Source organism: Equus przewalskii, chromosome 25, assembly GCF_037783145.1.
Source record: "Equus przewalskii isolate Varuska chromosome 25, EquPr2, whole genome shotgun sequence".
NCBI lineage: Eukaryota > Metazoa > Chordata > Mammalia > Perissodactyla > Equidae > Equus > Equus przewalskii.
In genome coordinates, this window is record NC_091855.1 from 45,959,499 (window position 1) to 45,987,339 (window position 27,841).

At 49.9% G+C, this 27,841-nt stretch overlaps 1 protein-coding gene and 1 long non-coding RNA gene across 6 annotated transcripts in view; one reads left to right on the forward strand and one right to left on the reverse strand.

Moving 5' to 3' along the window:
- Positions 1-27,288, reverse strand: part of BRF1 (BRF1 general transcription factor IIIB subunit) — a 71,063-nt gene extending 43,775 nt beyond the window's left edge. For 2 of the 5 annotated variants that reach the window (XM_070592977.1, XM_070592976.1), the window contains exons 1-2: positions 26,688-27,009; positions 16,671-16,751 (exon numbers count right to left, since the gene is read on the reverse strand). In XM_070592977.1, coding sequence (XP_070449078.1) covers positions 16,671-16,751; positions 26,688-26,871 — 265 coding nt within the window. In that variant the 5' untranslated portion in view covers positions 26,872-27,009. Of the gene's footprint in view, positions 1-16,670; positions 16,752-26,687 lie in introns of all 5 variants that reach the window. The other 3 variants (XM_070592975.1, XM_070592979.1, XM_070592980.1) reach the window with 3 other exon arrangements.
- Positions 49-24,441, forward strand: LOC139079242 (uncharacterized). Its single transcript, XR_011532666.1, has 2 exons — positions 49-575; positions 23,084-24,441. It is a non-coding gene; the product is annotated as an uncharacterized lncRNA (long non-coding RNA).
- Positions 27,289-27,841: the final 553 nt, after the last annotated feature.

Genomic DNA, 27,841 nt, shown 5'->3' on the forward strand with positions numbered 1-27,841 from the left:
TCACAATGCCCAGTGGCCAAAGATGGGGACCCAGGGAGGCAGCGCCCTGAAGAACTGACAGCCAGCGTGTGGACTGGCAGCTGGGGCACGAACCTCACTACACCCGAGGGACCTGATGGTCAGCACACCCACAGAGCTCCCCTCCCACTGCAGTCCTGATCCCTCGAGCAGCCCCTGGGGGCTGCCCGGAGCCCATGCAGCTCTGAGGCCTCCAGGTGGGCTGAACTGACGCCGGATCAGGGTCACCGTCCCCAGAGCCAAGGTCTGGGCAGAGCCCAACCAACTCGACAGAAAGACAACAGAGCCAATCACCGCCTCCCCCATTAGCACCGCACGCTCAGCACGTCAGACAGACGAACACAGTCACCCGCTGCCCAGCGAGGCTCTGACAGGACACCCACCGACGCTGGGCGCTCGCTCCCCACCAGCACTCTGCTGCATGTTTGAGAATTCCCGCCACACAAGGAGAGAGACAGGTGGCCCTGGAGGGCGCTGACTCAAGGCTGGCCCCCATCCCAACCCCGAAACACAGAGGCTGGGTTTCCCGGAGGCTTGAGGGGCTGGGAATTATCGCAGTAAGTTATTTTACAGTATCTTTATTAGACTATAATTCACAAACTGCAAATTTACCCACTTAAAGTGTACAATTCCATGGTTCTAGTATATTCAGAGCTGTGCAACCATTACCATGATTTAGCACATTTTCATCACTGCAGAAAGAAACCCTGTACCCATTAGCAGTTACCCCCATGTCCCCGCAGTCATGCTGGTTCAGTAAGCACAAGTGCGGACTGAACAAGTCATATGACACAGGTATTTGTAAAGTTTTTAAACGTACTAAGATGTTACTAATAAACAGAAGTTTACGTAGAACCAATCCCTAAGTAACTAACCATAGCTGACTCTCCTTGGGCTTCCTCCCAATAAATGAGGGCCAGAAGTAAATGCACTAGCACAGAGGTGCCTGCGGAATTCTGACACTTTGTCAAAACAAGGCATGCCTTTTCATTTGAGAGGTGGCTGAACAGCATCCTTCCAGGCCCGTGGCATCAGCACAGCGAGTGTGAAAATGAACACAGGCAGTGCTCAGCAGAGCAAGCGCCCCTGGGAATGTGGGGAAGGAGGGATCTACCTCACGCTGCTCAAGAATCTGCAGACCCTCTGATCCACACAAAAGCCCCCAAGCCATAGGGCCCCCCAGCAAGCCTCCCCCAGGCCAGGAGGGCCTGCACGATGCCACCCAGGCAATGCTGCTGGCCTGGCCCAGAGACTCGGGTATACTAGCAGGGCCACACATCACACCTGTCCCCGCTTGGCTGCACGGGAGACGACACTCCTGTGATCTGACCGGGGCCAGCCAGAGCCGTCAGGGGCCCTGCGTGAGCTGCAGAAGTAAGGGGTTCAACTTCAGACTCACATTCATATCAATGTGAACAAACAACCAAGAATCATCCAACCTCTGCGAGAAACAGCAACGGGACGGCAGAAAAACCCCAAGCTCGACCAGCAGACTGCTAAGAGAAGACAGCTTTCAGAGCCCCAGCACATCCTCAAAATGTCAGAAAAGACATCAATTCATAGAAAAGCATAAATGGGCTGTAATGAAAAAGACACAGTCCTTGAAAATTAAAAATATGATCACTAAACTTTTTTTAAAATTCAAAAATAACGAACAGCAGAGTGGGCACAGATGAAGATTTAAAAGTGAGCCAGGAGCTGGAGGAAGGGGTCCTCCCAGCCACAACTCCGCAGAAGGCCGCTGGGACCCAGGGGGAGACATGCAGCCGCCCCTGCAGGCTCCCCCTCCGCGGGCACAGCTTCTAGGCGAGAAGGACTCTCAGAAAGAAAGAGGGCACTCATAAAGATGAAGGAACACCACAGGAAGAAATAAAAATCCACATCGTGTGGACTTGATAACGAGCTTCCAAACAGAGAGTAAACTGACAGAGCTGACAGCGAAGGCCCCCTGCTGCCTACTGGAGAGTAAACTCCGAAGACGAATGGTGAAGGAGTGTGGGGACCGCACGGTGGCACCAGGACAAGACGGCTGCAGGGGAGGTCAGCTGATGGGCACCAGGAGCGGCGGCAGAGCTTTAAGGAGAAACAGGGCAACTGCAGAGCCGCGGTGTCTCCTCCAACACCGCCAGTGGCCACGCACGTTAGCGCCACCCGGGGCAGACGCAGTTCCTCCCAGTCTGAGCGCAGGCGGACCAAGTGACTTGTTTCGAAGGAACAGAGGAAATACAGGTGGCCTTTCATGGAGAAGCCTGGCAGTGACCAAGGCCAACATCCCGTGACAAGTCACGTGACTTCAGGTACATCTTGATATGGGGCAAAGAGAAGGGCGCCCCACCTCTGTGGGATCCCCAAAAGACAGCCAAGGGACCTTGCACGCAGTACCTGCCCAGGACTCTCAAATGTGTCCAGGTTGGGAGAAGGTGCCACAGACGGAGGAGGCTATGGAATGTGAGGCTCCATGCAGCCTGGGATCCTGGACAGGGCCCTGGACTGGGAGGGCACCCCAGGCGGCAGGAGCATCAGTGGTCCCGTGCCATGTCCCGTCCGGCTCGGCTCACTGTGCAGGTCGTGGAGGTACCTGTGGTGGGGAGGGCTGGGAGCACTCAGGCCCTCTCTGCAACCCTGCTAGACGGCCACACGTGTTTCCCCATAAAACCTTTAAAAACCCCACAGCACTAAAAGTCCAAAGAGCGCTCTCAAAACTTGTAGGTTACAGCTAGACCAAAGATTAGAGAAATGTGCAGTTTTAAATGCAGATATGAGAAAAAGAACGCTTGAAAAAGTGATTGAAGCTTCCAACTTGAGAAGCTGAAAAAGAACACAAGAGTAAACAGAAAATCTTGAACAAAGGGGATGACCCAGAGCAGCACCCAACCAAACAGAATGGGAGAGCCCAGGGCAGACCCACACAGCCACACCAACGCCAGGGGGCCAACACGGGCGCCAGGCTGATACACCACAGGGCAGATCCACACAGCCACACCAACACTGGGGGATCAACACGGGCGCCAGGCTGATACACCGCAGGGCAGACCCACACAGCCACACCAACACTGGGGGATCAACACGGGCGCCAGGCTCATACACCACAGGGCAGACCCACACAGCCACACCGACGCCAGGGGGTCAACACGGGCGCCAGGCTCATACACCGCAGCAGGATCAGTGTAGAAACAAGGGGTGAAGTGCAAACTGCCAGGGTGAGGAACAAAGAGGAGACACCAACACATGAGAGGAGGACACTATGAATGACTCTAGGACAACAAAGTTGAACTGGAATTACGGAGACAGACAACAAGGAGAAAAGTACACCTCACCAAAACTGACAAGAGGAGACAGAAAATCCCAATGGTCCTGTTAAAATTCTACCAAAAATATTATATCTATAATTAACATCTTCTCACAAAGAAAACTCAAGGCCCAGATGACTTTGCTAGTAAATTCTACCACACATTTAAGGAAGAAACTGGTAAGTCACACACTGGCTCTCACAGAGAACAGAGAAAGACTAAAGGATTTATTCCAGCAATGAAAGGTGAATTTAACAGTCACAAAATCAATCAGTGAAATTCATCACATTAACAAAATAAACAGGAAAAAAACATAATCGTTTCAATAGATACAAAGAAGCATGTGACAAAATGCTAACTCATTCTTAACACGGGGGGGATGTCAACCACGCTCACATGAGGGTCAAGAACCAACCGAGGACATCCCCCCACCACTCTCTTCAACATCATGGTGCAGCTTATGCAACAGAGCAACACAAAATGAAACAGAGCCCTGAAGATAAAGGACACCTATAAGATAGGAAAGGGAGAAGCAATAATACCTATTTGCTGGCTGCATGACTGGTAACGAAGAAGAAAAGAATCTACAGATTATTAGATTTCATGAGGAAATGGAGCAATTCCCTACAAATTCATCTACAGATTCAATGTAACCCCAACCAAAATCTGGGCAAGTTTTCTTCTGGAAACCAACAAGCTGATTCTAACATTCATTTTGAAATACAAAGGAGCTAGAATAGCCCAAACAATCTTGAGGAACACCAGAGCCAGAGAACTCACACTACCGATTTTTACTGTAACACCACAGTATCGAGACAACATAGCACTGGCCTCAGGAGGGACAGACAGACAGACAGCACATAGAGCAGATGTGTGGTGTCACACCACTCATTCATACGTGGTCACGTGATGGACGACAAATGGACCAGAGCAGTGTGCTGGGGAAAGGCTGGTCTATTTGATAAATGGTGCTGGAACAACTGGATGCTGAAAAACAAAACCCCGACCCCCACTTCACACCATATATAAAAAACTGACTTGAGGGAGATCACAAACCAAATGCAAAACAAAAACAATAAAGCTTTCTCGATAAAAACAAAGGACAGCATCTCCAGACCTCGGGATGGACAAGAAGTTCTTAAATAAGTCACAAAAAACCCTAACCATAAAAAACAGTATATTGAGACTTCATTAAAGTTAAGAAATTTCTATTTGTCAAAAAACAACATTAAGGGGGCCAGCCCCATGGCCGAGTGGTTAAAGTTCAGTGAGCTCCACTTTGGCTGCCCAGGTTCACGGCTTTGGATCCTGGGCACGGACCTACACCACTCGTCAAGCCACACTGGGGTGGTATCCCACAGACAAAACAGAGGAAGACTGGCACAGATGTCAGCTCAGTGATAATCTTCCTCAAGCAAAAAGAGGAAGATTGGTGGTGGATGTTAGCTCAGGGTGAATCTTCCTCAGCAAAAAAAAAAGACAACATTAAGAAGCAAAAAGACAGGGGCTGGCCTGGTGGCACAGCGGTTAAATGCGCACATTCTGCTTCGGCGGCCCAAGGTTCACCAGTTTGGATCTCGGGTGCGGACATGGCACCGCTTGGCAAGCCATGCTGTGGCAGGCGTCCCACATATAAAGTAGAGGAAGATGGGAATGGATGTTAGCTCAGAGCCAGTCTTCCTCAGCAAAAAGAGGAGGATTGGAGAGTGACGTCAGCAACATGGCAGAGTAAGCAGTTTTATTGTCTTTCCCCCTTCGAACTACAATTAATTGGACATTCATCAGTCAACAAAGGATATACACACAGCATCTCAGGACACCTGAGAGACCCGTGCCACTATACATCAGAAGGTGGACAGACTTCTCCCTGGGTGGAGGTGGAGATAAGTGAAAACTCTCCGACCCCCAGACAGCCTAGTACCTGCAAGCGACTTTCTACCAGTGGACATTCTCATAGCATCACCACGACATCAAGGGCGGGAATGTCACGCATCAGCAGACCAACAGTGTAAACGGGGATGACAGCCCTACCTAAGCCCTCCACGACTGCCCCTAAGCCCAGCAGGAAAATCCACGGTCCCACAGCAGCCGTGGGGAAAGCCTCTACTTGGCATTAGCGGAGAGGCCCCGGGGCAGGAGGATCCCGGGTGGTACAGCAGCCCACCAGCTGTCTCTGATTCATGGTCTCCTGCTGTGGCCCAGAGGAGGGAAGGGAAACCCAGTGAGCCTGTATAAGTGGGCTGGGGCAGGCTGGAGCCCCAGCAAACCTGCTCCGCAGTCCAGGGGGAAAATCCACGGTCCCACAGCAGCCGCAGGGAAAGCCTCTGGGCAGCATTAGTGGAGAGACCCCATCCAGCAATCACAAGGCTGGAAGGCCCTGAGACAGAAGTAGCTCAGCTGGGTGAGCTAACCACAGACTGCAGAAGACACCCATAGCTCTGCTGCAGCCCACAGTGGACAACTGAGGTCTTGTGGGCCCTGACGGTGACAGAGCTGCGAATCTAGGTGAACCTGTCCCTGGCCGCTGTGAAATACCATGACACCACTGCAGACCCTAAGGAGGGAGCGCATCTAGGTGGTCTGTGACAGTCGGCACCAGCAGCCTGAGGCCACCCCCCGCGATTGTCCCCACAGCTGACAAGAGACCCCACAGGACCACTGTGACCACGAGGAGGGGCCCAGGTCCGGTCAGCAACAGCTGACAGGGTTCCTGGTCGGTGCAGATTAAACAGCTGCTCCCTCCCCCGCAACACTCCAGTACAAGCAAGTGGCAGCAGTAAGTAAACTCTATCTCTCTGTGGAGGCACAAATCCACGCCATTAAGCAGTATGAAAAAATACATTAAATCTCTGGAACAGAAAAAAATGACAAGTACCCAGAAAACAATCCCAAAGACACTGAAATCTATAACCTAAATGACAATAAATTCAAAATAGCCATCATTAAAAAACTCAGTGAGTTAAAAGAGAATACAGATAGACAACTCAACGAGTTCAGGAGCCATGTCACAAAAGAGCTTGAGACTATAAATAAGAACCAATCAGAAACATTGGAGATGAAGAACACAATGGAGGAGATTAAGAAAAATCTGGACTCTCTGAACAGTAGGGTTGATAATATGGAAGACAGAATTAGAAATTTGGAGGATAGGAATATAGAAATGCTGCAGATAGAGGAGGAGAGACAATTAAGACTAAAAAGAAATGAAGAAACTCTCCAAGAAATATCTGACTCAATTAGGAAATGCAACATAAGAATTATAGGTATCCCAGAGGGAGAAGAGGAGAAGGGGGCAGAAAGCCTGTTCAAAGAAATAATGGCTGAGAACTTCCCAAATCTGGGGAGAGAGATGGAACTCCATGTGACAGAAGCTAACAGATCTCCAAACTTTATCAATGGAAAAAGACCAACCCCAAGGCACATAGTAGTGAAGCTTGCAATAGTCAACGACAAAGAGAAAATACTAAGGGCAGCAAGGCAGAAGAAAATAACCTACAAAGGAACCCCCATAAGGCTTCCAGCAGATTTCTCAGCAGATCCTTCACAAGCTAGAAGAGAGTGGAATGATATATTCAAAACTCTGAAGGACAAAAACTTGCAGCCAAAAATACTCTATCCAGAGAAAATATCCTTCAAATATGATGGAGAAATAAAAACTTTCCCAGATAAACAAAAGTTAAAGGAGTTCATTGCCACAAGACCTCCCCTACAAGAAATGCTCAGGAAAACCCTCATACCTGAAAAATCAAAAAAAGGAAAGGGGCTACAAAACCCAGATCAAAGGAAATAAGTAGAAGGACGATAACAGAAAGTAGCAGCTCTCCATCAGAACAGGTTAACAAAAGTTAAATATAACATTAAAGATAAAAGGAAAGGAAACACCAAGAATAAATAGAACCTTGTCGTTTTAACCATAAACTCACAACATAAGAAGGAAGAAAAAATAATCTGACAAAAACAACCTAGAAGGGGAAGAGGAAAGGGATGGAACATCTTAATCTAAGGAAACAAGAGGCTATCAGATAATGGACTCTCTCATCTATGAGATGTTTTATACAAACCACCTGGTAACCACTAAACAAATAACAAGAATAAAGACACAAATTACAAATAAGAAGAAAGCAAATATAGAAAACTACCTACCTGAATTGGTAGTCCAAAAATCATGGGACGAGAAACAAAGGAAATGCAAGAGAATCGGAAAACAAGTGATAAAATGGCAGTGTTAGGCCCCCACATTTCAATAATCACTCTAAATGTAAATGGATTGAACTCTCCAATCAAAAGACACAGAGTGGCAAGATGGATTAAAGAACAAGACCCAACAATATGCGCCTCCAGAAAACACACTTCAGCCCCAAACACAGACTCAGAGTGAAGGGATGGAAGACGATACTCCAAGCTAATAATGAACATAAGAAGGCAGGTGTCGCCATACTTATATCAGACAAAGCAGACTTCAAAGCAAAACAGATAAAGAAAGACAAAGAGAGGCAGTTTATAATGATAAAAGAGACACTCCACCAAGATGACATAACACTTATAAATATATACAGGCACCCAACACAGGAGCACCAAAATATGTAAAGCAACTATTAACAAAACTAAAAGGAGACATCAACAACAATACAATAATAGTAGGGGACCTCAACACCCCATTAGCACCAATGGACAGAACATCCAGACAGAAAGTCAACAAGGAAATTACAGAATTAAATGAAAAATTAGACCAGATGGACTTAACAGATATATATACAACACTCCATCCAAAACCAGCAGGTTACACATTCTTCTCAAGTGCGCATGGAACATTCTCAAGGATAGACCATATCTTGGGAAACAAAGCAAGCATCAATAAATTCAAGAGGGTTGAAATAATAGAAAGCATCTTTTCCGATCATAATACTATAAAACTAGAAATCAACTACATGAATAAAGCTGGGAAAGGGGCAAAAATGTGGAGACTGAACAACATGCTACTGAACAAACAATGGATTATTGAAGAAATTAAAGAAGAAATCAAATATTATCTGGAGACAAATGAAAATGAAAATACACCATACCAACTCATTTGGGACACAGCAAAAGCAGTCCTAAGAGGGAAATTCATTGCAATACAGGCTCACCTCAAAAGACAAGAAAAATCTCAGATAAGCAATCTCAAATGACACCTAACAGAATTAGAAAAAGAAGAACAAACAAAGCCCCAAGTCAGCAGAAGGAGGGAAATGATAAAAATTAGAGTAGAAATAAATGAAACTGAAACAAAAAAGACAGGAGAAAGGATCAATGAAGCAAACAGTTGGTTCTTTGAAAAAATAAACAAAATTGACAAATCCTTAGCCAGACTCACTAAGAAAAAAAGAGAGAAGACTCAAATAAATAAAATTAGAAATGAGAGAGGAGAAATCACAACGGATACCACAGAAATACAAAAGATCATGAGAGAATACTATGAAAAACTATCTGCTAACAAATTTGACAACCTAGAAGAAATGGACAAATTCTTAGACTTTTACAACCTCCCAAAACTGAAGCAGGAAGAAATAGAGACTCTGAATAGACCAATCACAAGTAAAGAACTTGAAACAGTAATCAAAAACCTCCCCAAAAATAAAAGTCCAGGACCAGACAGCTTCTCTGGAGAATTCTACCAAACATTCAAAGAAGATTTAATAGCTATCCTTCTCAAACTATTCCAGAAAACTGAGGAAGATGGAGCACTTCCTAACACATTCTATGAAGCCAACATCACCCTGATCCCAAAATCTGACAAGGACAACACAAAGAGGGAAACTACAGGCCAATATCACTGATGAACATAGATGCAAAAATCCTCAACAAAATTTTGGCAAACCAAATACAGCAATACATCAAAAAGATTATACACCATGATCAAGTGGGATTTATACCAGGGACACAGGAATGGTTCAACATCCACCAGTCGGTCAACGTGATATACCACATTAACAAAATGAGAAACAAAAACCACATGATCATCTGAATAGATGCAGAGAAAGCATCCGACAAGATCCACCGTCCATTTATGAATAAAACATTAAATAAAATGGGTATGGAAGGAAAGTACCTCAACATAATAAAGGCCATATATGACAAACCCACAGCCAACATCATACTCAAGGGGCAAAAACTGAAAGCCACCCCTCTGTGAACAGGAACAAGACAAGGGTGTCCACTCTCACCACTCTTATTCAACAGAGTATTGGAGGTTTTGGCCAGAGCAATTCAGCAGGAAAAAGAAATAAAAGGAATCCACATAGGTAATGAAGAAGTGAAACTCTGGCTGTTTGCAGACAACATGATCTTATATATAGAAAACCCCAAAGAATCCATTGGAAAACTGTTACAAATAATCAACAACTACAGCAAAGTTGCAGGGTATAAAATCAACATACATAAATCAGTAGCATTTCTATACTCTAACAACAAACTAACAGAAAAAGAACTCAAGAACTCAATCCCATTCACAATCGCAACAAAAAGAATAAAATACCTTGGGGGAAATTTAACCAAGGAAGTGAAAGACCTATACAATGAAAACTACAAGACTTTCCTGAAAGAAACTGACAATGACATAAAGAGATAGAAAGACATTCCATGCACATGGATTGGAAGAATAAACATAGTCAAAATGTCCATACTACCTAAAGCAAACTACAGATTCAACACTATCCCAATCAGAATCCCAATGACATTCGTTACAGAAATAGAGCAAAGAATCCTAAAATTCATATGGGGCAACAAAAGACCCCAAATTGCTAAAGCAATCCTGAGAAAAAAGAACAAACCCGGAGGCATCACAATCCCTGACTTCAAAGCATACTACAAAGCTACGGCAATCAAAACAGCATGGTACTGGTACAAAAAACAGGTGCACAGATCAATGGAACAGAATTGAAAGCCCAGAAATAAAACCACACATCTATGGACAGCTAATCTTTGACAAAGGAGCTGAGAACATACAATGGAGAAAAGAAATTCTCTTTAACAAATGGTGCTGGGAAAACTGGACAGCCACATGTAAAAGAATGAAAATTGACCATTCTTTTTCACCATTCACAAAAATAAATTCAAAATGGATCAAAGACCTAAAGATTAGGCCTGAAACAATAAGTCTTCTAGAAGAGAATATAGGCAGTACACTCTTTGACATCAGTATCAAAAAGATCTTTTCGGACACCATAACTCCTCAGACAAGGGAAACAATAGAAAGAATAAACAAATGGGACTTCATCAGACTAAGAGCTTCTTCAAGGCAAGGGAAAACAGGATTGAAACAAAAAAACAACCCACCAGTTGGCAAAAGATATTTACAAGTTATATATCCAACAAAGGGTTAATCTCTGGAACATATAAAGAACCCACACAGCTCAACAACAAAAAATCAAACAACCCGATCAAAGAATGGGCAGGGGACATGAACAGACATTCTCCAAAGAATTTCTCCAAAGAAGATATATGGATGGCCAATAGACACATGAAAAGATGCTCATCATCACTAATCATCAGGGAAATGCAAACCAAAACTACACTAAGATATCACCTTACACCTGTTAGAATGGAAAAATAACCAAAACAAAAAGTGACAAATGTTGGAGATGTTGTGGAGAAAAAGGAACCCTCATACACTGCTGGTGGGAATGCAAACTGATGCAGCCACTATGGAAAACAGTATGGAGATTTCTCAAAAAATTAAAAATAGAAATACCATATGACCCAGCTATCCCACTACTGGGTATCCATCCAAAGAACTTGAAATCAGCAATTCCAAAAGTCCCATGCACCCCTATGTTCATTGCAGCATTATTTACAATAGCCAAGACGTGGAAGCAACCTAAGTGCCCATCAACTGATGAATGGATAAAGAAGATATGGTGTATATACATATATGCAATGGAATACTACTCAGCCATAAAAAAGGATAAAACCATCCCATTCACAACAACATGGATGGACCTTGAAGGTATTATGTTAAGTGAAATAAGCCAGATAGAGAAAGACGAACTCTGTATGACTCCACTCATAGGTGGAAGTTAAACATAGACAAAGAGGACTGATTGGTGGTTACCAGGGGAAAGGGTGGGTGGGGGGAGGGCACAAAGGGTGAAGTGGTGCACCTACAATACGACTGACAAACACTAATATACAACTGAAATTTCACAAGGTTGCAAACTATCATAATCTTAATAAAAAGTTAAAAAAAAAAGAGGAGGATTGGTGGCAGATGTTAGCTCAGGGCTAATCTTCCTTAAAAAAAAAAAAGAACTAATCTAAGAAGCAAAAAGACAAGCCATCAACTGGGAGAAGGATTCCAAATACATATCTCCAACAAAGGACTCAAATCTAGGATATATAAAGAGCATCCACAAACCAAAAAGAAAAAGATAATTCAATCTTTTAAAAAACTTGTGCAAAAGACACGATGAACAGGCACCTCACAAACAATCTCCAAACAGCCCAAAGGCCCAGGAGAAGGTGGCTGCCACAGCTTCTCAGACGGACAGCACACGAAGCGGCGCGAGCTCTCTACACGCCCACCAGGACGACTCACTCTGGAAAGACCAAGAGACGCGCAGCACTGACGCCCAGGAGCTGCAGCCTCCACGGCGAGGGCCGGCGGGAGGGTGCACCACCCATCACACTGGCAAACGCCCAGCCGCCCCAACTGTAGAGGGCCCAGGAACCCCACTCTCGGCCCGTTCCTGGGCACGCAGGTGCCGCGTCCACCAGAAGACGACGCACAGGAGCGTGCACGCAGCTTCACGATCAGCAGTCAAAACGGGACACTGGACGTCCCCGAGAGGCAGAGAGACACATGACCGCATCTCTCACACTAGGACGTCCTGCTGGCAGCAAAGGGACACACCGCCGATGCAGCCAAGGATGTCCTCCATGGATCCAACGGTCTCGTGGAGCAGAAGCAGCAAAATCAGGGCTGGCCCCGTGGCCTAGTGGTTAAGTTCGCCCACTCCGCTGCAGGCGGCCCAGTGTTTCGTCAGTTCGAATCCTGGGCACGGACATGGCACCGCTCATCAAACCACGCTGAGGCAGCATCCCACATGCCACAACTAGAAGGACCCACAACGAAGAATATACAACTATGTACTGGGGGGCTTTGGGGAGAAAACGGAAAAAAATAAAATCTTTTAAAAAAAAGAAAAAGAAAAAGAAAAATCAATGGGCAAGAGGTGGCTTCCTGGGCACAAGACACGTGTCCCAGCGGGCCCTGCCAGGCAGCCCCCACCGCACGTAGTTTCACCCAGCAGCTCACTCAAGTCAGCTCATCTTATGTGCTTTACCATATGTGTGGTACAACGAGAAAAACAGACACAAAAGAAAAGAAAAAACATCCCCCGAAAAACGTCTCCCAAACGAAAGGGCTCATCAAGCCAGTGGAAAACGTTGCAGCCTCGTGGCACTCCAGAACCCCACAGTCAGAGAGAGAACCCCAAAAGGTCCCTGTCAAGAAAGAAAGAGAGGTCGAAACGCAGACTGGGAGTGAGCTCCCTCGCTAAGGACCCGGATGGCCGCAGCCCGCTTTCTGCAGGACCGCAGCACCCAGGGCAGACAGAGCCCGCTGCCACCCATGGGCCAGAGCACCTCTCTCACCGACCAAGCATGTTCCCCACAAAAGCAGAGAGGACCTGTGAAAGGGACAGGTGTGGGCACAGGAGTCCCGGGAGGCAGGGAAGGAGGAAGACCGGGAGCTGCCAGCCTCCATGTGCAGCTCTGAACGAGGGGGCTCTGAGATGTCAGAATGTTCCGTTTCCAACTTTCTTGTTTTCCAAGAAAGGCACCAAAACTGAACGAAAATAGGAACAGCTGAAGCTAAATTCAGAGATTTCACCCAAACCCAACAGGCTGGTGCGGGCGGTGGGCAGGAAACGCAGCGAGAGGCTTCCTAGGTGGGAGGACGCAGACGAGCTCAGCCACTGAGAGAAGCACGTCTCTGCGAACACAACCTGGCTACCACTGAGAGGTGACACCACCAACAACCCCACGCCGGGCAGGAGGGGAGGAGGGGGACACGGAATAAGAAGGAAACAGGGAAACATAAACACGATTCAACTGGCAACGGCAGGAAAGGCTATTGAAAAAGACCAACACATGAGGTGGAAGAGGCGGCAGGACAGCCCAGCCCACCAAATGCAGCAGCTGTGCCTCTTAGAGAGCGTCTGGGAGACGTGATACAATCTGCCCTTTAACCCTCCCCACAGCTACAGAAAGTGACAGTGAGGAGATAAAATCGGCAAAAACTCACCAGGGCGAAGAGAAAGGACAATCTCGGAGGACGGGAGAAGCCAGCAGGCCCCGGCGGAAGGCAACCACTCTGGTCAAAGTCAACAGAACCCGAGAGGCTGGACTCGCTGGCCTCCCTCGGCCCACGACCCCGGGCCCAGGCCCCCGACACCCTGTTCTGAGGAGCCTGTGAGTTCTGCTTTAATTTCTTACTTAAACCAAGGGTTATCTGAAGGTATTTTTTAATAAGATGGATTATTTCTCTCTTTATTGTTAGTTTCCAATTTTACTGCCATGAATATGTCTGCATGAATGCCACTCTTTACAATTTCTTTGGGTCTGAGTACAACCTACTCTAGTAAACATACCACAGGTTTTTGGAAATACATTCTCTACTGAATAAAGTGCTTCACATGCAAAAGATTTTAAAGTTAGCCAAAGGGAAAAAGAACGCTTCTGTGGCACACCAACTAGAAGAACAACGTGGGGCTGGGCCAAGGCCAGGTGGGCATGACGGCCGGGCACAGCTTCAGCCACGAGGCTCGCACTGCCAGCAGGGATGGTTCTAAATGTCTATGCACTAATAACAGAGTCTTTTTTTTTTTTTTTAAAGATTTTATTTTTCCTTTTTCTCCCCCAAGCCCCTCAGTACATAGTTGTGTATTCTTAGTTGTGGGTCCTTCTAGTTGTGGCATGTGGGACGCCGCTCCAGCATAGCTTGATGAGCAGTGCCATGTCCGCGCCCAGGATTCGAGCTGGCAAAACCCTGGGCCACCAAAGCAGAGGGCGTGAACATAACCACTCGTCCATGGGGCCAGCCCCCAATAAGAGAGTCTTAAAACGAGCAAACCTAAAAACCAACAAAACTCTGGGTAGAAATGGACACATCCATGTCACCCTGGGAGGCTGTAATGTGCCCTCTCAGCGACAGAGACAACAAGCAGAACTGAAGTCAACGTGCGTCAGGAGGAAGTTGACCTCACTGCCACTCACTGCAGAGAACACACTCAGGTGCCGCAAATGGACCACAAGTGACCACATGCAGGGCGTAAGCAAGCGTCAAATCGTTTCAAAAGACTGAAATGCTCTGGCGGATGACCTCTAACCACAGCAGAATCAAGCTGGAAACAAGATGAGCGCTAACGACACGGATAACAAACCCATGAGCTCAAAGAAGGCAGCACATGAAATCTAAAAACATATGACAAGCTCACCCCGCCCTCACGGTAGTCTAGTCAGCCGACGTGGAGGTCGGCTGTGCGGGCCCTACGAGCTGCTGGCCGCCCTGCGCACAGTGGCAGCCGGGAGGGGAAGCGGGTCCTCGAGAGCCAAGAAGTGACCAGCATGCAGCTGAGGTGCTCTAGCGGCCCAGCCCGCCTTCCCAGAGCGCAGGCAAAGACCACAGGGCATGGGGACGCACCAACTCCGGAGGCGCTCGCATATGCCGTCATGTTCCTGAGAGTGTCCTCGTGGATGTGTCTGAGAGGTCCCGGCAGAAAGCGTCCCTGCCAGAGTTGACCACAGCAAACACCACACCCAGTGGTGGCAGAGGGATGCTCTCCCTGAAACCAGGCCCAAGAAAAGCAAAAAGGCATCTGGGTGGGAAAGGAGAGTAAAGCCATCTCTCTCTGCAGACGTCACGATCTTGTGTGTAGAAAATCCTCAGCAATACACTAGAGAACTATTATAATAAATGAGTTTTCCAGGGTTGCAGGATACAAGATCAATGAACAATATCTACCATATTTCTAAACACTGGCAAGAAACAACCAAAAATAATATTAAGAAAACAATTCCACTTACAACAGCATCAAAAAAATACTAAGGAGTAAATTTAACAAAAGAAATGTAAAACTCATATTCTGAGAACCACAAAAATTGTTGAAACAAATCAAAGAAAACCTAAATCAACAGCCAGACATGCCATGCTCAGGGACCGGGGACTGCTCACCTTGTCAAGAGGGCAGCACTCCCCAGATTCATCTACCCAGTTCAACACCATCTCTACCAAAACCCCAGCACGCTGCTTTGCAGAAAGTGACAAGCTGATCCTCAAATTCATAAGGAAATTTAAAGGACCCAGAATAGTCAACAAAACAATGTTTAAATGGAAGGACAAAGTTGGAGGACTCTTATTTCCCAATCTCAAAACTTGCTACAAAGCTGCAATGACTGGAACTTGTGGTCTTGTTTGCACCTGGTCATATTTATGGCCGACCGATTTTCAACAAAGGCACCAACTGGCTCAATATCATCTCTTCACCAAATGATGCTGGGAAAGCTGGATCTCCATAGGCAAGGGCACAGCTGGGCCCCTACCTGACACCATACGTAAAACCAACTCAGAGTGGATCGAAACCTAAATCAGAGAGCTACAACCATAGAACTCAGTAGACAACACGAGCACAAATCTTCATGATGGGACTGCATTAGGCATGTTTCTCAGTTATGACACAGAAAGCACAGCAACAAAGGACTCAACAGATAAACTGCACATGACCAAAACTAAAACCTTCCTGCTTCAGAGGACACCGCAAGACAGTGAAAAGGCAGCCCCGAGAATGGTGAACATTTTCTGTAAATTATATAACCAATAAGAGCCTTGTGTCTAAAATATATGAATAACTTTTATAATTCAATAATAAGGAGACAGCCCAATTAAAACCAGGCCAACATGGTGCAGACTGGCTGGTACTGTTATAAAATACAATGGAAATGGCACTGCAGGTCAAATTGCCATAAATTTGTTCTTTCTGTACTTGTCTCGACTGAGACCAATAACAAACAGGTGAGAGCCCAGCAGGACCCACATATCTCACCCAGTAGCCCTGGCAGAGTCTTTGTAGGACACCCAGGGGGTCCTGAGGACCTGGCGGAGGGGACTCCAGGGGGGTCCTGAGGACCTGGGCGGGGAGTCCAGGGGAGTCTTGATGACTGGGGGAAGGGACTCCAGGACTGTTCCCAGAAGTGCAGCCTGCGCTGGGTTTGGAGGGTGAGGCGATGGGGGTCACTGCATGCTGCCTGTTCTTCTCCTTCATCCCACATCCTCATTCCCACCCTCAGAACCCGCCCTCGTCCAGCAGCACCCATGCCAGGAAATACCGTTCTGCAGGGTCTGTGCTCTCGACTCCTTTCCCAGGTTCACGTGGAAGCCACCACCCAGGGTTGGGGTTTTGCCAGCACCTAGAAACACAAATCAGACTGATTAGGCATAACTGGGCAGAGAAAGTCTACGCTGACAGCCCTCTCATCACAGCGGGTGTTTCCGCAGCAAGAACACAGCCAGGTCAGTGCTCACAGCGGGAGACAGCAGGAAGGGGGGTCCTCCCTGCCATTCACAGCTCTGCCCTGCCAACCGGGCTGTGGCCTTGACCTGGAGCCAGGCAGGGGGACCATGCCCATCTGTATTCTCTAACCATGTTCCAGACGCACTCGAAGTCCAGAGTGGACCACGCTCCCACAGCGGTCAGGCAAGCACACAGTTCACCTCCAAACTACAGCACCAGCCTGGCCCATCTCAGGTCCCTCACCCCGGCCCCCTGCATGCCCTGGGCCAGCCCATTCACAGGAGTCACACTTGCAGGGTGGCCATTTGTTACTGCGTCCATCTCCCCATGAGACTGCAGGTTCCTGGAGGGCAGGGTTGTGTCCTCTGTTGCCCTGAGTCTCTGCGCCAGCCGGTCTGCAGGAGGCGCTCACCCCTCTATCCACCCGTGTGCTGCCCATCCGCAGAGTGGCGGCCAGGATGCCCCAGGCCCTTTGCCTGGGAACTCAGGTCTCCAAGGCACCCCAGGAAGTCCCACGCACCCTGCTCTGCAGGGCTCGGGCCTGGGGCTTCTGGCGTTACCCTTTGAAAACAGCCAGGTGGGCATCCGGATTGCTCACCAGACTTACAAGCCCCGCAATCTTCCAACAAGTGCCTCACCGGAGCGAGGGGCTCAAGTGGCCAAGCACAGGCAGCGAAGCCCAGAAGGCCACCCATCCCACAGGCCAGTGCATTTGTTACCAAGTACAGACCAAAGGATTGGAGGCCTCTGCAGTTAGGGGACACGACCACACAACCTCAGCCATGTGGGGGAAGGCAAGGGTGCAGGGCCCGTCAGAAAGACAGAGAAACGTGTGAGGATGAGATGGAAACTCAGAGTGACGCGGATTTGGGAAGCCAGCTCTCTGAAGTCTGGGAACAGGCCTCCAGGGAAAGCACATGGCCCACCTCCTGGGGCCAGCAGGGACCTCGGGCCATCCCTGGGCAGCCACCAGCTCAGACAGCACAGAACAGGCATGGTCCCCCACTTAACAGTGACTGCAACCAAATTCCAGACAAAAACACTAGTCGGATGGCCCCCGACCGCCCACCACAGCAGCCCCCTTAGGGCTGAGCCAGAGCTGGGCAGCGTCCTCTGCTGCCTCCTATGGTTACGGCGACCATAGGGCCAGCCCCATTTGGTGGGGAATGAGCACTGCCTACCAGTGGGTGACTGGCCAGAGCCTACGACCCTGTCCAGTAGAGCACAGTGCCCAGGGACAGGTGGCAGGGCCTGGAGATGGCTTTGCTGTCACACTGGGTGTTGGCCTCCCACTGCTGCCCACAGGTCACCATAGACTTACTGTGGCCAAGTGGTTAAGTTCGCGCCCTCCACTTCAGCAGCCCCAGGTTTCGCCGGTTCAGATGCTGGGCGAAGACATGGCACTGCTCACCAGGCCATGCTGAGGCGGGGTCCCACATGCCACAACTAGAAGGACTCACAACTAAAAATATACAACTGTGTACCAGGGGACTTTGGGGAGAAAAAGGAAAAATAAAATCTTTAAAAAGAAAAAAAAAGGGGGCTGGCCCCGTGGCCGAGTGGTTAAGTTCGCGCGCTCCGCTGCAGGCGGCCCAGTGTTTCGTTGGTTCAAATCCTGGGCGCGGACATGGCACTGCTCATCAAACCAGGCTGAGGCAGCGTCCCACATGCCACAACTAGAAGGGCCCACAACGAAGAATATACAACTATGTACTGGGGGGCTTTGGGGAGAAAAAGGAAAAAAATAAAATCTTTAAAAAAAAAAAAGAAGCTAGCTGTGGAGGGCGAGGAGGGAGAGGGCTGAGCGACGCATCCTCATGGGGCTGGAGAGGCCAGGTGGGGCACACGGGGCCTGGAGAAGGGCCCAGGAATGAGGGGGCTTCCAACAGCACAGTGTGTTACCTCTGAGCTCTGCAGAAACCCAACACGGGCTCACAGGGCTGCGACCAGCAGTCTGCGTCACCTATCCTCCTGATCTGGTGGCAGTGGCTTTCTTAAACTTTAGAATTTTTATATCTGAAATCTTGTAGACAATGGAATCACTGAAGAAGGCCATCATCACTCAGTCACCTGACTGGCACAGCCACATCCTGACCTGCTTGTTTCCACCTTCCCCCAACTTTTATTTAAGAAAAAGAGAAAGAATCCCATATTGTCTTAACTAAAATGGATACGTGCTTTTAATAAATAATTAGAATAATACTGTATTAGAGAAAGGACAATGAAACAGTATAAACCCCCTGAAGCCCCATCTTCTAGGAACAAAGATAGCAGTGGCCTTCCTCCCAGCCACCTCTCCCTGCTTAGACACAGACGGAAGGCAGCCAGGACAGATCACAGAGGGATGCTGTGCTGGACAAGAGCAGAGACTTCTGAGCCAGCCCTGACGGCCCAGTGGTTAAGTTTGGCGCTCACCGCTTCGGTGGCCGGGGTTCGCTTCCTGTCATGGAAACACACCACCCATCTGTCACCTGCCACGCTGTGGCAGCTGCTCACACAGAACTGCAATGACTTACAACTAGGATATACAACCATGCACTGGGGCTTTGGGGAGGAAAAGAAAAATAGATACTCCCATTTTCATTGAGTGTCAAATACAATTTCCTCACTCTTCGACCGGCTCCAATCCAGCTTCCACTCCCAGGACTGCCACAGAACCACCCAACACTCCCCCTGCGCCCTCTGGGACCTGTTTCCTATTCCTCTGCTGTCCCTCTCCATCTCCCCTACACCCAGGCACCTTCCCGGGGCAGCTCCAGCCACACGTGCTCTGGGAGCTGTCTCCTGACTCCTGTTCCTCCCATGCACATACATGTGCACACTCACATACACACACATACAGGTACACTCATATTCACTGACACATGTGCATGCACACACACCCTCACACAGACACACAGCCCCGCCCCATGCTCTCCGATTTCCCTGTGTGTAGCCTCAGTTTGTCATGTGATCCCAGGGGAAACAGGAACAGGAGTGCCCTCCGCAGACTAAGTTCTTTGCTGCAAGGCTGGCACCTCACTGGTCCAGGCAGCTGGGGGCGGGGGGGGGGGGGGGTGTCAAACCCTGCTTGTTGAACTGATACAGATTCACTACTCAACAAACACCACCCACTGGGGAAGCGGTTACAAAAGATAACATCCGGAAAGCACTCATGGATGGTATGAAAAGTGCTTATTCAGCAATTCTCGCTAAAACCACCAGGCTGGGGTCCCCTGAAGCGTGAAAAAAGAAACCTGAAGCACTGGCCAAAACTGCCACCAGACGACATCCCTGCTCTTCAGATGCCCTTCCTACTCTTCCCTCTCCTTCTAAAAACACCTGCTATTTTCTGTAACAAGATCTGGTACCAAAAACAATACAATGAGCCGAACGGGACAGCAGAAGGTACAGTTTCTGCCGGTGGGGCCGGGCCCAGACTGCCCCCTTGTGGCCAGCAGGGGAGGGACCCGCAATCCCGCTCCCAGCAGAGCCAGGGCACGCAGCTGCACTAGCGAGAGGCACAAAGGCCTGATGCAAGGCCAGCGTCACGGCTCTGCCACTCTGAGCGTCGTGGACAAAGCCAGCAACAACGACATCCCAAGACCAGAAAGGGAGAGGCGCAGTGGAGGACGCCCGTGCCCAGCACTGCCCTGGTTTCACTCACGGATTCCTCCAACATGGGCAAGCAAAAACTTTAATCGTTTTGTATTAGCTGTAATTAAGGCGAGTGGTGTCTGTCACTGCTGTGAAACTCCTTCTAAGGGGAGACACCCACACAAGGCCCCGCTGAGCGATTCCAGGATGGAAGAGGAGCTCAGTGGTCTGCAGCCTGAGCTGCACGTGGACGGAGGCCCCTCCAAGCATCTGAAAGACACTGACGAGACCGCGGGGAGTCCCCAAGTACTGAGGACACACACCTCTCGCCGCTGATGAATAAACAGCTGAACAGTGGCAGCAGCCTAAACTTCTTCCAGCAGGAAGCTGCTTGTTTTGTGGTGACTGAAGTTCTGACTAGGGACACCATGCAGCACGGAGCATGGTGGGTGAAAAAAGCAGAAACAACATTTGACAAACAACGGTCCCCTCTCACCCAAGTGCCTCCAGGACAGGATTCAGCCGTTTCCTGAGAGCAAGTCCCTTCCGCCAGAAACTCAGCGGGGCTCTGAGGGCCCACAGGATAGAAAGAGACGCAGAACCTTCCAAGTGGGCGCCAGGCTGTGCCCGGAGAGCCCCAGGGGCAGAGGGCGGAGGGAGCTCCCCAGCAAACAGGAGCGGCTCCACCTCCTGGGTGCCCCCCCACCGCCCGCCCAGGGATGGGGCAGCAAACCTTTCTCACTGCATTGGGGATTCACCCACCACACATGTGCTGAAAGGACTTCATTACTCATAACTGCGAGCACACTAGCACTTACAGACACCCTGACTTCAAAGACAAAGTCTGCAGCCACGACAAGTTGTGACTATGGACACCATGGGAAGGCTCCCCAGGGGAGGGAGGGAAGGACCTGGGGAAGCAGGAGCCTCGGCTGCCTGGTGTGGGAGCTCCCTCTGCCTCAGGCTGCAGCCCAGGGGAGCGCCCCATAGGAGTGTCAGGTACCATCAAGTGCGCAGGGGACACCTAGGGGAGAGGACTGCTGTCCCTGACACCCTCAGTGAGGACACATGGCACAGGACACTGAAGTGGGCCCGCTACACACTCTCTGAGCCCCGCTGGGAAACCATGTTCCACTCCGTGGTCCCTGACACACGTGGAGCGAGCCTCTCGCCCAGGGAGCAGCAGGACCCTTCCTTAGCACCCAGCTGAGGCCCCAGCAGCTCCAGCTCTGCCCACTGCCTTGCCATTCTGGCCACACCCGGTTGCCTGCAGTCCTTACACACTGGTTCCTTCTCTTGGCCAATCACCTTTCCCTTGCCTGTGCCCAACCCCTCACCAGCTGCCCATCAGCTGAAGGACTCAGCCTGGGTGTCCCCAGCACCACCTTTATCACCACCACTCAGCAAGGTGCTGTCTGTGTGTCCCGCCCAGGACACTGGACCCACACTTTGCTGGTCCACAAACATCTTCCAGGGAACCAGGGAGACCAGGGTTCCTCCACCTCTGGGTCCCGGCCTGGAGCACAGTGGCTGCTCATTCAGAAAGGCCCCTGGACACCAGAGCACTGGGGTGGTTTCCAGAAGCCTGGTCACGAGCCCTCAGTGGCAGGGCCTCTGGCCACATGGCCCTGATGTCTAATTGACATATTCCCAAGTAAACTGCTGAGCCACCTGTCCACGCTCAGTTCTCAAAGAATAAGCAGGGGGGCTGGCCCCGTGGCCGAGTGGTTAAGTTCGTGTGCTCCGTTGCAGGAGGCCCAGTGTTTCGTTGGTTCGAATCCCGGGTGCGGACATGGCACTGCTCATCAAGCCACGCTGAGGCAGCGTCCCACATGCCACAACTAGAAGGACCCACAACGAAGAATATACAACTATGTACCGGGGGGCTTTGGGGAGAAAAAGGAAAAAAATAAAATCTTTAAAAAAAAAAAAAAAATCTAAAAAAAAAAAATAAGCAGGAACGCTTAGGAAAGACAGCATGCAGCAGTCCTGGGACCTAGAAAAGGGCAACTCAGAGAGAAAGGTCAGCTTCTAGGATGAGGGTGGAGCAAAGGAAAAGCTAAAAAGGGCTGGTTGTGCACACACTCCTGTGCCAGGGGGCTCAGAGCAACCAAGGTGGACAGCCTGGTGCAGTCGCTGCTGTGATGGGGAAGGAAGGAGGTCAGGCATCTGGGAGAGCCCTACCCGGGGGATGGAGCGGCTGCCCTCTCCCCTCTCTGCCCCGCCCCTGCCCAGGCGCTGCTTCCTTGGGTCCCACAGGGGCTAAGAACCCATAACCCCTACAGCACTTCCCTGCAGGCCCCCCAGAGAGCAGGACGCCTGGAGAGTGGGCCCACAGGACAGAGCCAGCCTGGGCTGGAGAGGCATCTTTGTATGACCTTTAAATCACATCACCAAACGGGGCCCAGCTCTGAGGCTGTGCTCACAAGGTTGTGCAACCAACTTTGCTGTGCATGGGTGGGAGCACATCTCTCACATCTGGGACTCCCTGGCATCCATCTCCTCTGCACCCACTTCCCTGTCTGCAGTGAGGACAGGCACTGTCCTCAGGTCAAGGAGTGCACTCAGCACAGCACCCTCCCACAGAAAACCCTAAGTGTCAGCTACCACGATTACTCATTCTCATTGTTGTTGTTACTCTCGTCTCAACAGGCATCAAATGAAGTCTTGGATGACTCGAGGAGGCAGTTTGGCAACAGGTGACAAAGCCGAAAACACAGCGCCATGGAGCCTCCATGCCAGTAGTCCCAGGAAGTCGCCACGGGAGAACACACAGATGTGTGCTGTGCATAAGAAATGACGCGGGGAGAAGAACAGGAGAGAAAGTCAAGGAACCCAAAGCCAGTACTCTGAAAAGATCAATAAAATGGATAAACTTCTAGCACGAGAGACAACGGGACAAAGAGAGAAGACATAAAACACCAACACCTAGGGCCAGCCTGGTGGCACAGTGGTTAAGCGCCCACGTTCCACTTTGGCAGCCCAGGGTTCACCGGTTCGGATCCCGGGTGTAGACATGGCACCGTTTGGCGAAAGCCATGCCGTGGCAGGCATCTCACATAGAAAGTAGAGGAAGATGGGCATGGATGTTAGCTCAGGGCAAGTCTTCCTCAGCAAAAAGTGGGGGATCGGTAGCAGATGTTAGCTCAGGGCTAATCCTCCTCAAAAACGAAAACAAACAAACAAAAAACCACGAATACTTGAAAGGAAAAGAGGCATCACTACAGACCCTGCAGCATCAGAAAGATCCTAAGGGAATGGTACCAACTCTGTGTGTGTGAATGCAACCACTGAGACAAAGGAGCCACATCCGCAGACCAGAAACTCACCCAAGGTGCAAGACGATCTACAATAGGACCATAACCTACGGCTATTAGAGGAATTGAACCTGTAGTTAAAACCTTCTGAAAAAGAAATCTCCAGGCCCAGATGGCTGTAATGGTGAATCCTACTACACATCCAAGGAAGAGAGAACACCAATGCTATACAATCTCCTCCAGGAAACAGAAGAGAAGGGAACATTTCCCAACTCATTCCACAAGGCGCATTACCTTGATATTGAAACCAGACAAAGACCTTACAACAAAACTACAGATGAATATTCCACGTGAACATATAAATAAAAATCTTCAACAAGCTTTAGCAAATCCAATCAAGCACCACGTGCACAGAACAATATCCTACGACCAAGCAAGTTCACCCCAGGAATGCAAGACAGGTTCAACGTTCAAAAATCAGCCTCAGTGACAGACTACGGAAGAAAAATGCAAGACTGTCTCAGTGGATACAGAAAAAGCATACTGCAAAATTCAACGCTCATCGTGATAAAAACTCTCAGCAAACTAGGAGCAGAAAGGGAATTTCCACAACTTTATTGATAAAGAACAGGTACCAAAAACCTATAGCTGACATCACACTGAGCTGGAAGAGACTGCTTCCCCCTAAGACTGGGAAGAAGGCAAGCATGTCTGCCATAAGGCAACAAAGAGAAACAAGAGGAAAAAATAAAACAGCCCCTCCTTGTAGCCAACATGACTGTCTACATCGAAAATCCCAAGGAATCTATTTGAAAAACTCCTAGAACTAATAAGTAAGTTTAGGAAGGTCATAGGAAACAGGCCAACAACAGAATCCAACCATGTTTCTATATACTAGCAATGAACAATTGAAAACAATTTAAAAAAAACACCACTTACAAAAGCTCTATTTGGATCTTAGGTATACATCTAAAAAAAATGTACAGCAGCTACATGCTGAAAACCACACAACACTCATGGAAGACAGCAAAGAAAACCTAAATGAACGCAGAGACGTATTGTGTTTGTGGGTTGAAAGACACAATATGGTAAAAATGTTAAATCTCCCCAAATTTGTCAAGAGATTTAATGCAATTCCAAACAAAACCCCAGCAGGAATTTTTGTAAATATACACAAACTTATCCTAAAATTGAGTAGAAATGGAAAGGAACTACAATAGTTAAAACAATTCTGAAAAAGAAAAGCAAAGCTGGAGGATGCACAGTATCCGATTTCAAGACTTACTACAAAAGCCCAGTAGACAAGACAGTGTTGTGTAGACAAGGGAACTGGCCCTCTGATCAACAGAACAAAGGGCCCAGGAACGCACCCACCAAACGCTGCCCAGGGATCTTTGCCAAAGGAGCGAAGGCAATTCAAGAAATTCGAGAACACGTGGTGCTGAAAAACTGGACGTCATGCAAAAACTGAACCTCAACCTACACAGCACACCTTACAGAAAACGCAAAACGGTCATAGATCTAAATGTAAGACATAAGAAAAGAAAACTTTCAGAAGAAAACATTGTGACTTAGGGTGAGAAGATTTCTTAGACAAGACACAAAAAGTACAATGTAGGAAAAAAATTGATAAATTGGATTGCATCAAAATCTAAAACTTGTAATTAAAATTTTAAACTTCTGCTCTACGAATTACATATCCAACAAAAGACTTGTAACTAGAATATTTAAAGAACGCTCAAAACTCAACAGTAGGAAAACAACCTGAATAAAAGACAAGCAAAAGACAGACGTTTCAGCAAAGAAAGAGGACTGAGGGACAGCAAATAAACACTAACGCTGTTGAACATCACTAGGCATCAGGGAGATGCAAACTAACACCGAGATGAGGCCCATGGACACCCATGAGAATGAGAAACAAAAACAGTGACACCATAAAGTGCTCAGAGATGTGCAGCAACCAGAGAGAACACAAAACAGCTCAGCCACACGGACAACCAGCCTGACAGCTTCTCACGAAACAACATACAGCTACTGTACGACCCAGCCACTCCACTCCCGCATAACCACCCCAGAGAAGTGAAAACTTAGGTTCACATAAAAAACTACACCCAATGCGTTTAGCACCTCTATACCTAATCACACCAAACTGGAACAATCTCAAAGTATCCTTCGACAAATCGTGGTTCGTCCACAGGACAGACCACTACTCATCAACAGATGGACCAGCATTCAGCCACAGGATGGACCAGCACTCAGCCACAGGACAGACCACTACTCATCCACAGGATGGACCAGCACTCAGCCACAGGATGGACCACTACTCAGCCACAGGATGGACCAGCACTCAGCCACAGGATGGACCAGCACTCAGCCACAGGATGGACCAGCACTCAGCCACAGCATGGACCAGAACTCATCCACAGGACGGACCAGCACTCAGCCACAGGATGGACCACTACTCAGCCACAGGATGGACCAGCACTCAGCCACAGGATGGACCAGCACTCAGCCACAGCATGGACCAGAACTCATCCACAGGACGGACCAGCACTCAGCCACAGGATGGACCAGCACTCAGGCACAAAAAGATCCAGAACTGATACTCGCAACATCCTGGGCGAATCTCAAGAGGTACTGGGCTGAGGGAAAGACGCCAGTCCCCAAAGGCAGTAGTGTGATTCCATCTATGGGACATTCCTGAAAAACAAAACTATAGGGCGGAGAACAAACCCGGCCGCCCGAGGAGGGTGGGGAGAGGGGGACAGTGAAGAGACAGCCCGAGGGGACCGCGGGGCCGCGCAACTCCCCTCGTCCTCACCGTGTGCTCACTGCAGCGAGGCGAGGCCCGGCTCACCGCCGCTCCCTCGGAGCGCGGGCGCGATCCCGGCCCAGGCCGCCCGCTCGCACCGGGCCCCGCTTCTCTGAGTCCCGGGTTAGGGCCACGCCGAGCCCCAGCCTGCCCGCCTCCGCTCCCCCGCCCGCCCGCCCGGACCCACCGTCCAGCGACACGAACTGGCCCACGGCCGACGAGCCGCCGCCGCTGTTCTCCACGAACTGCACCTCGGACACGATGATGTTGTCCTCGAGCACCGAGCCGCAGCCAGTGCACACCGCGTCGCCGCGCGCCGCGTCCAGCTCGATGTCAGTGCCGCCGCAGCCGCGGCACACGCGGCCCGTCATGCCGTCGGCTCCGGACGCGGGCTGCTCCGCCCGCCGGCCCCTGACCACGGTCCACACGTCCACGGGTCAGCCCGCCCGCCCGCGTGTCCGCCGGGCCCGCCGGGCCCGCCCGCAGCCCTGTCCGCGCCGCCCAGACTCTCGCGAGACCGCCGCCGCCGCTCAGCCCACCGATTCGCAGCAGCAGATTCGCAGCGCGCGCCGGGGTCGCGCCGCTTGTAACGGCCGTGCCCGCGGGACGGAGAGGGGCACCGGGGCCGCGGCGAGGACCCGAGGACTCGAACCCGCGACCTCTGGGGCGGGGGCAGCCACCGGACCTCGGAACGAAAAACAAGCAGACCTCGCGGGCCGCTCGCTAGCGTCTGGAAGAGGGGTCGGGCGGCCAGCGCAGGCGGGGCCGAGAGTTGTGGGCGGGGGTCTGAGGGGCCTGGAGCTGGGGTGGGGCGGGGCGCGGGGCGGGACCAAGAGCTGTGGGTGGGGCCTAGAATAGGGCGCGGGGCGGGACCAGGGGCTGTGGGCGGGGCCTAGGGTGGGACGCGGGGCGGGACCAGGGACTGTGGGCGGGGCCTAGGGTAGGGCGCGGGGCGGGACCAGGACCTGGGGGCCGGGATGAGGGGTGACCTGGAGCGAGGTCTGAGAAACGGAGCTCAGGGACCAGAGGGCTCAAGTCGAGGGCGGAGACTCGGGCCCGGGGTTCCGGGACGCCTCCATGCGACCCCTACCACGTGTTGTCTGTCCCCCTAGGACTCCCCGCGTCCTGACAGTTACTTGTGCCACCTGTGGTTACCCATGACAATCACGTTTCTGTGTCCCCCCCAGCCACACGCACCCTCAAGTATGGGCAGGGGCCATTCACGGTCGCTGCAACACCCATGACATCCCTGAGAATAAGCCTAAAAAGAAATGGGCAAGACTACATTTTTTTAAAACTCTAAACCTTGACTGTAGGATGCAATAGGAGCTCAAACTAAAT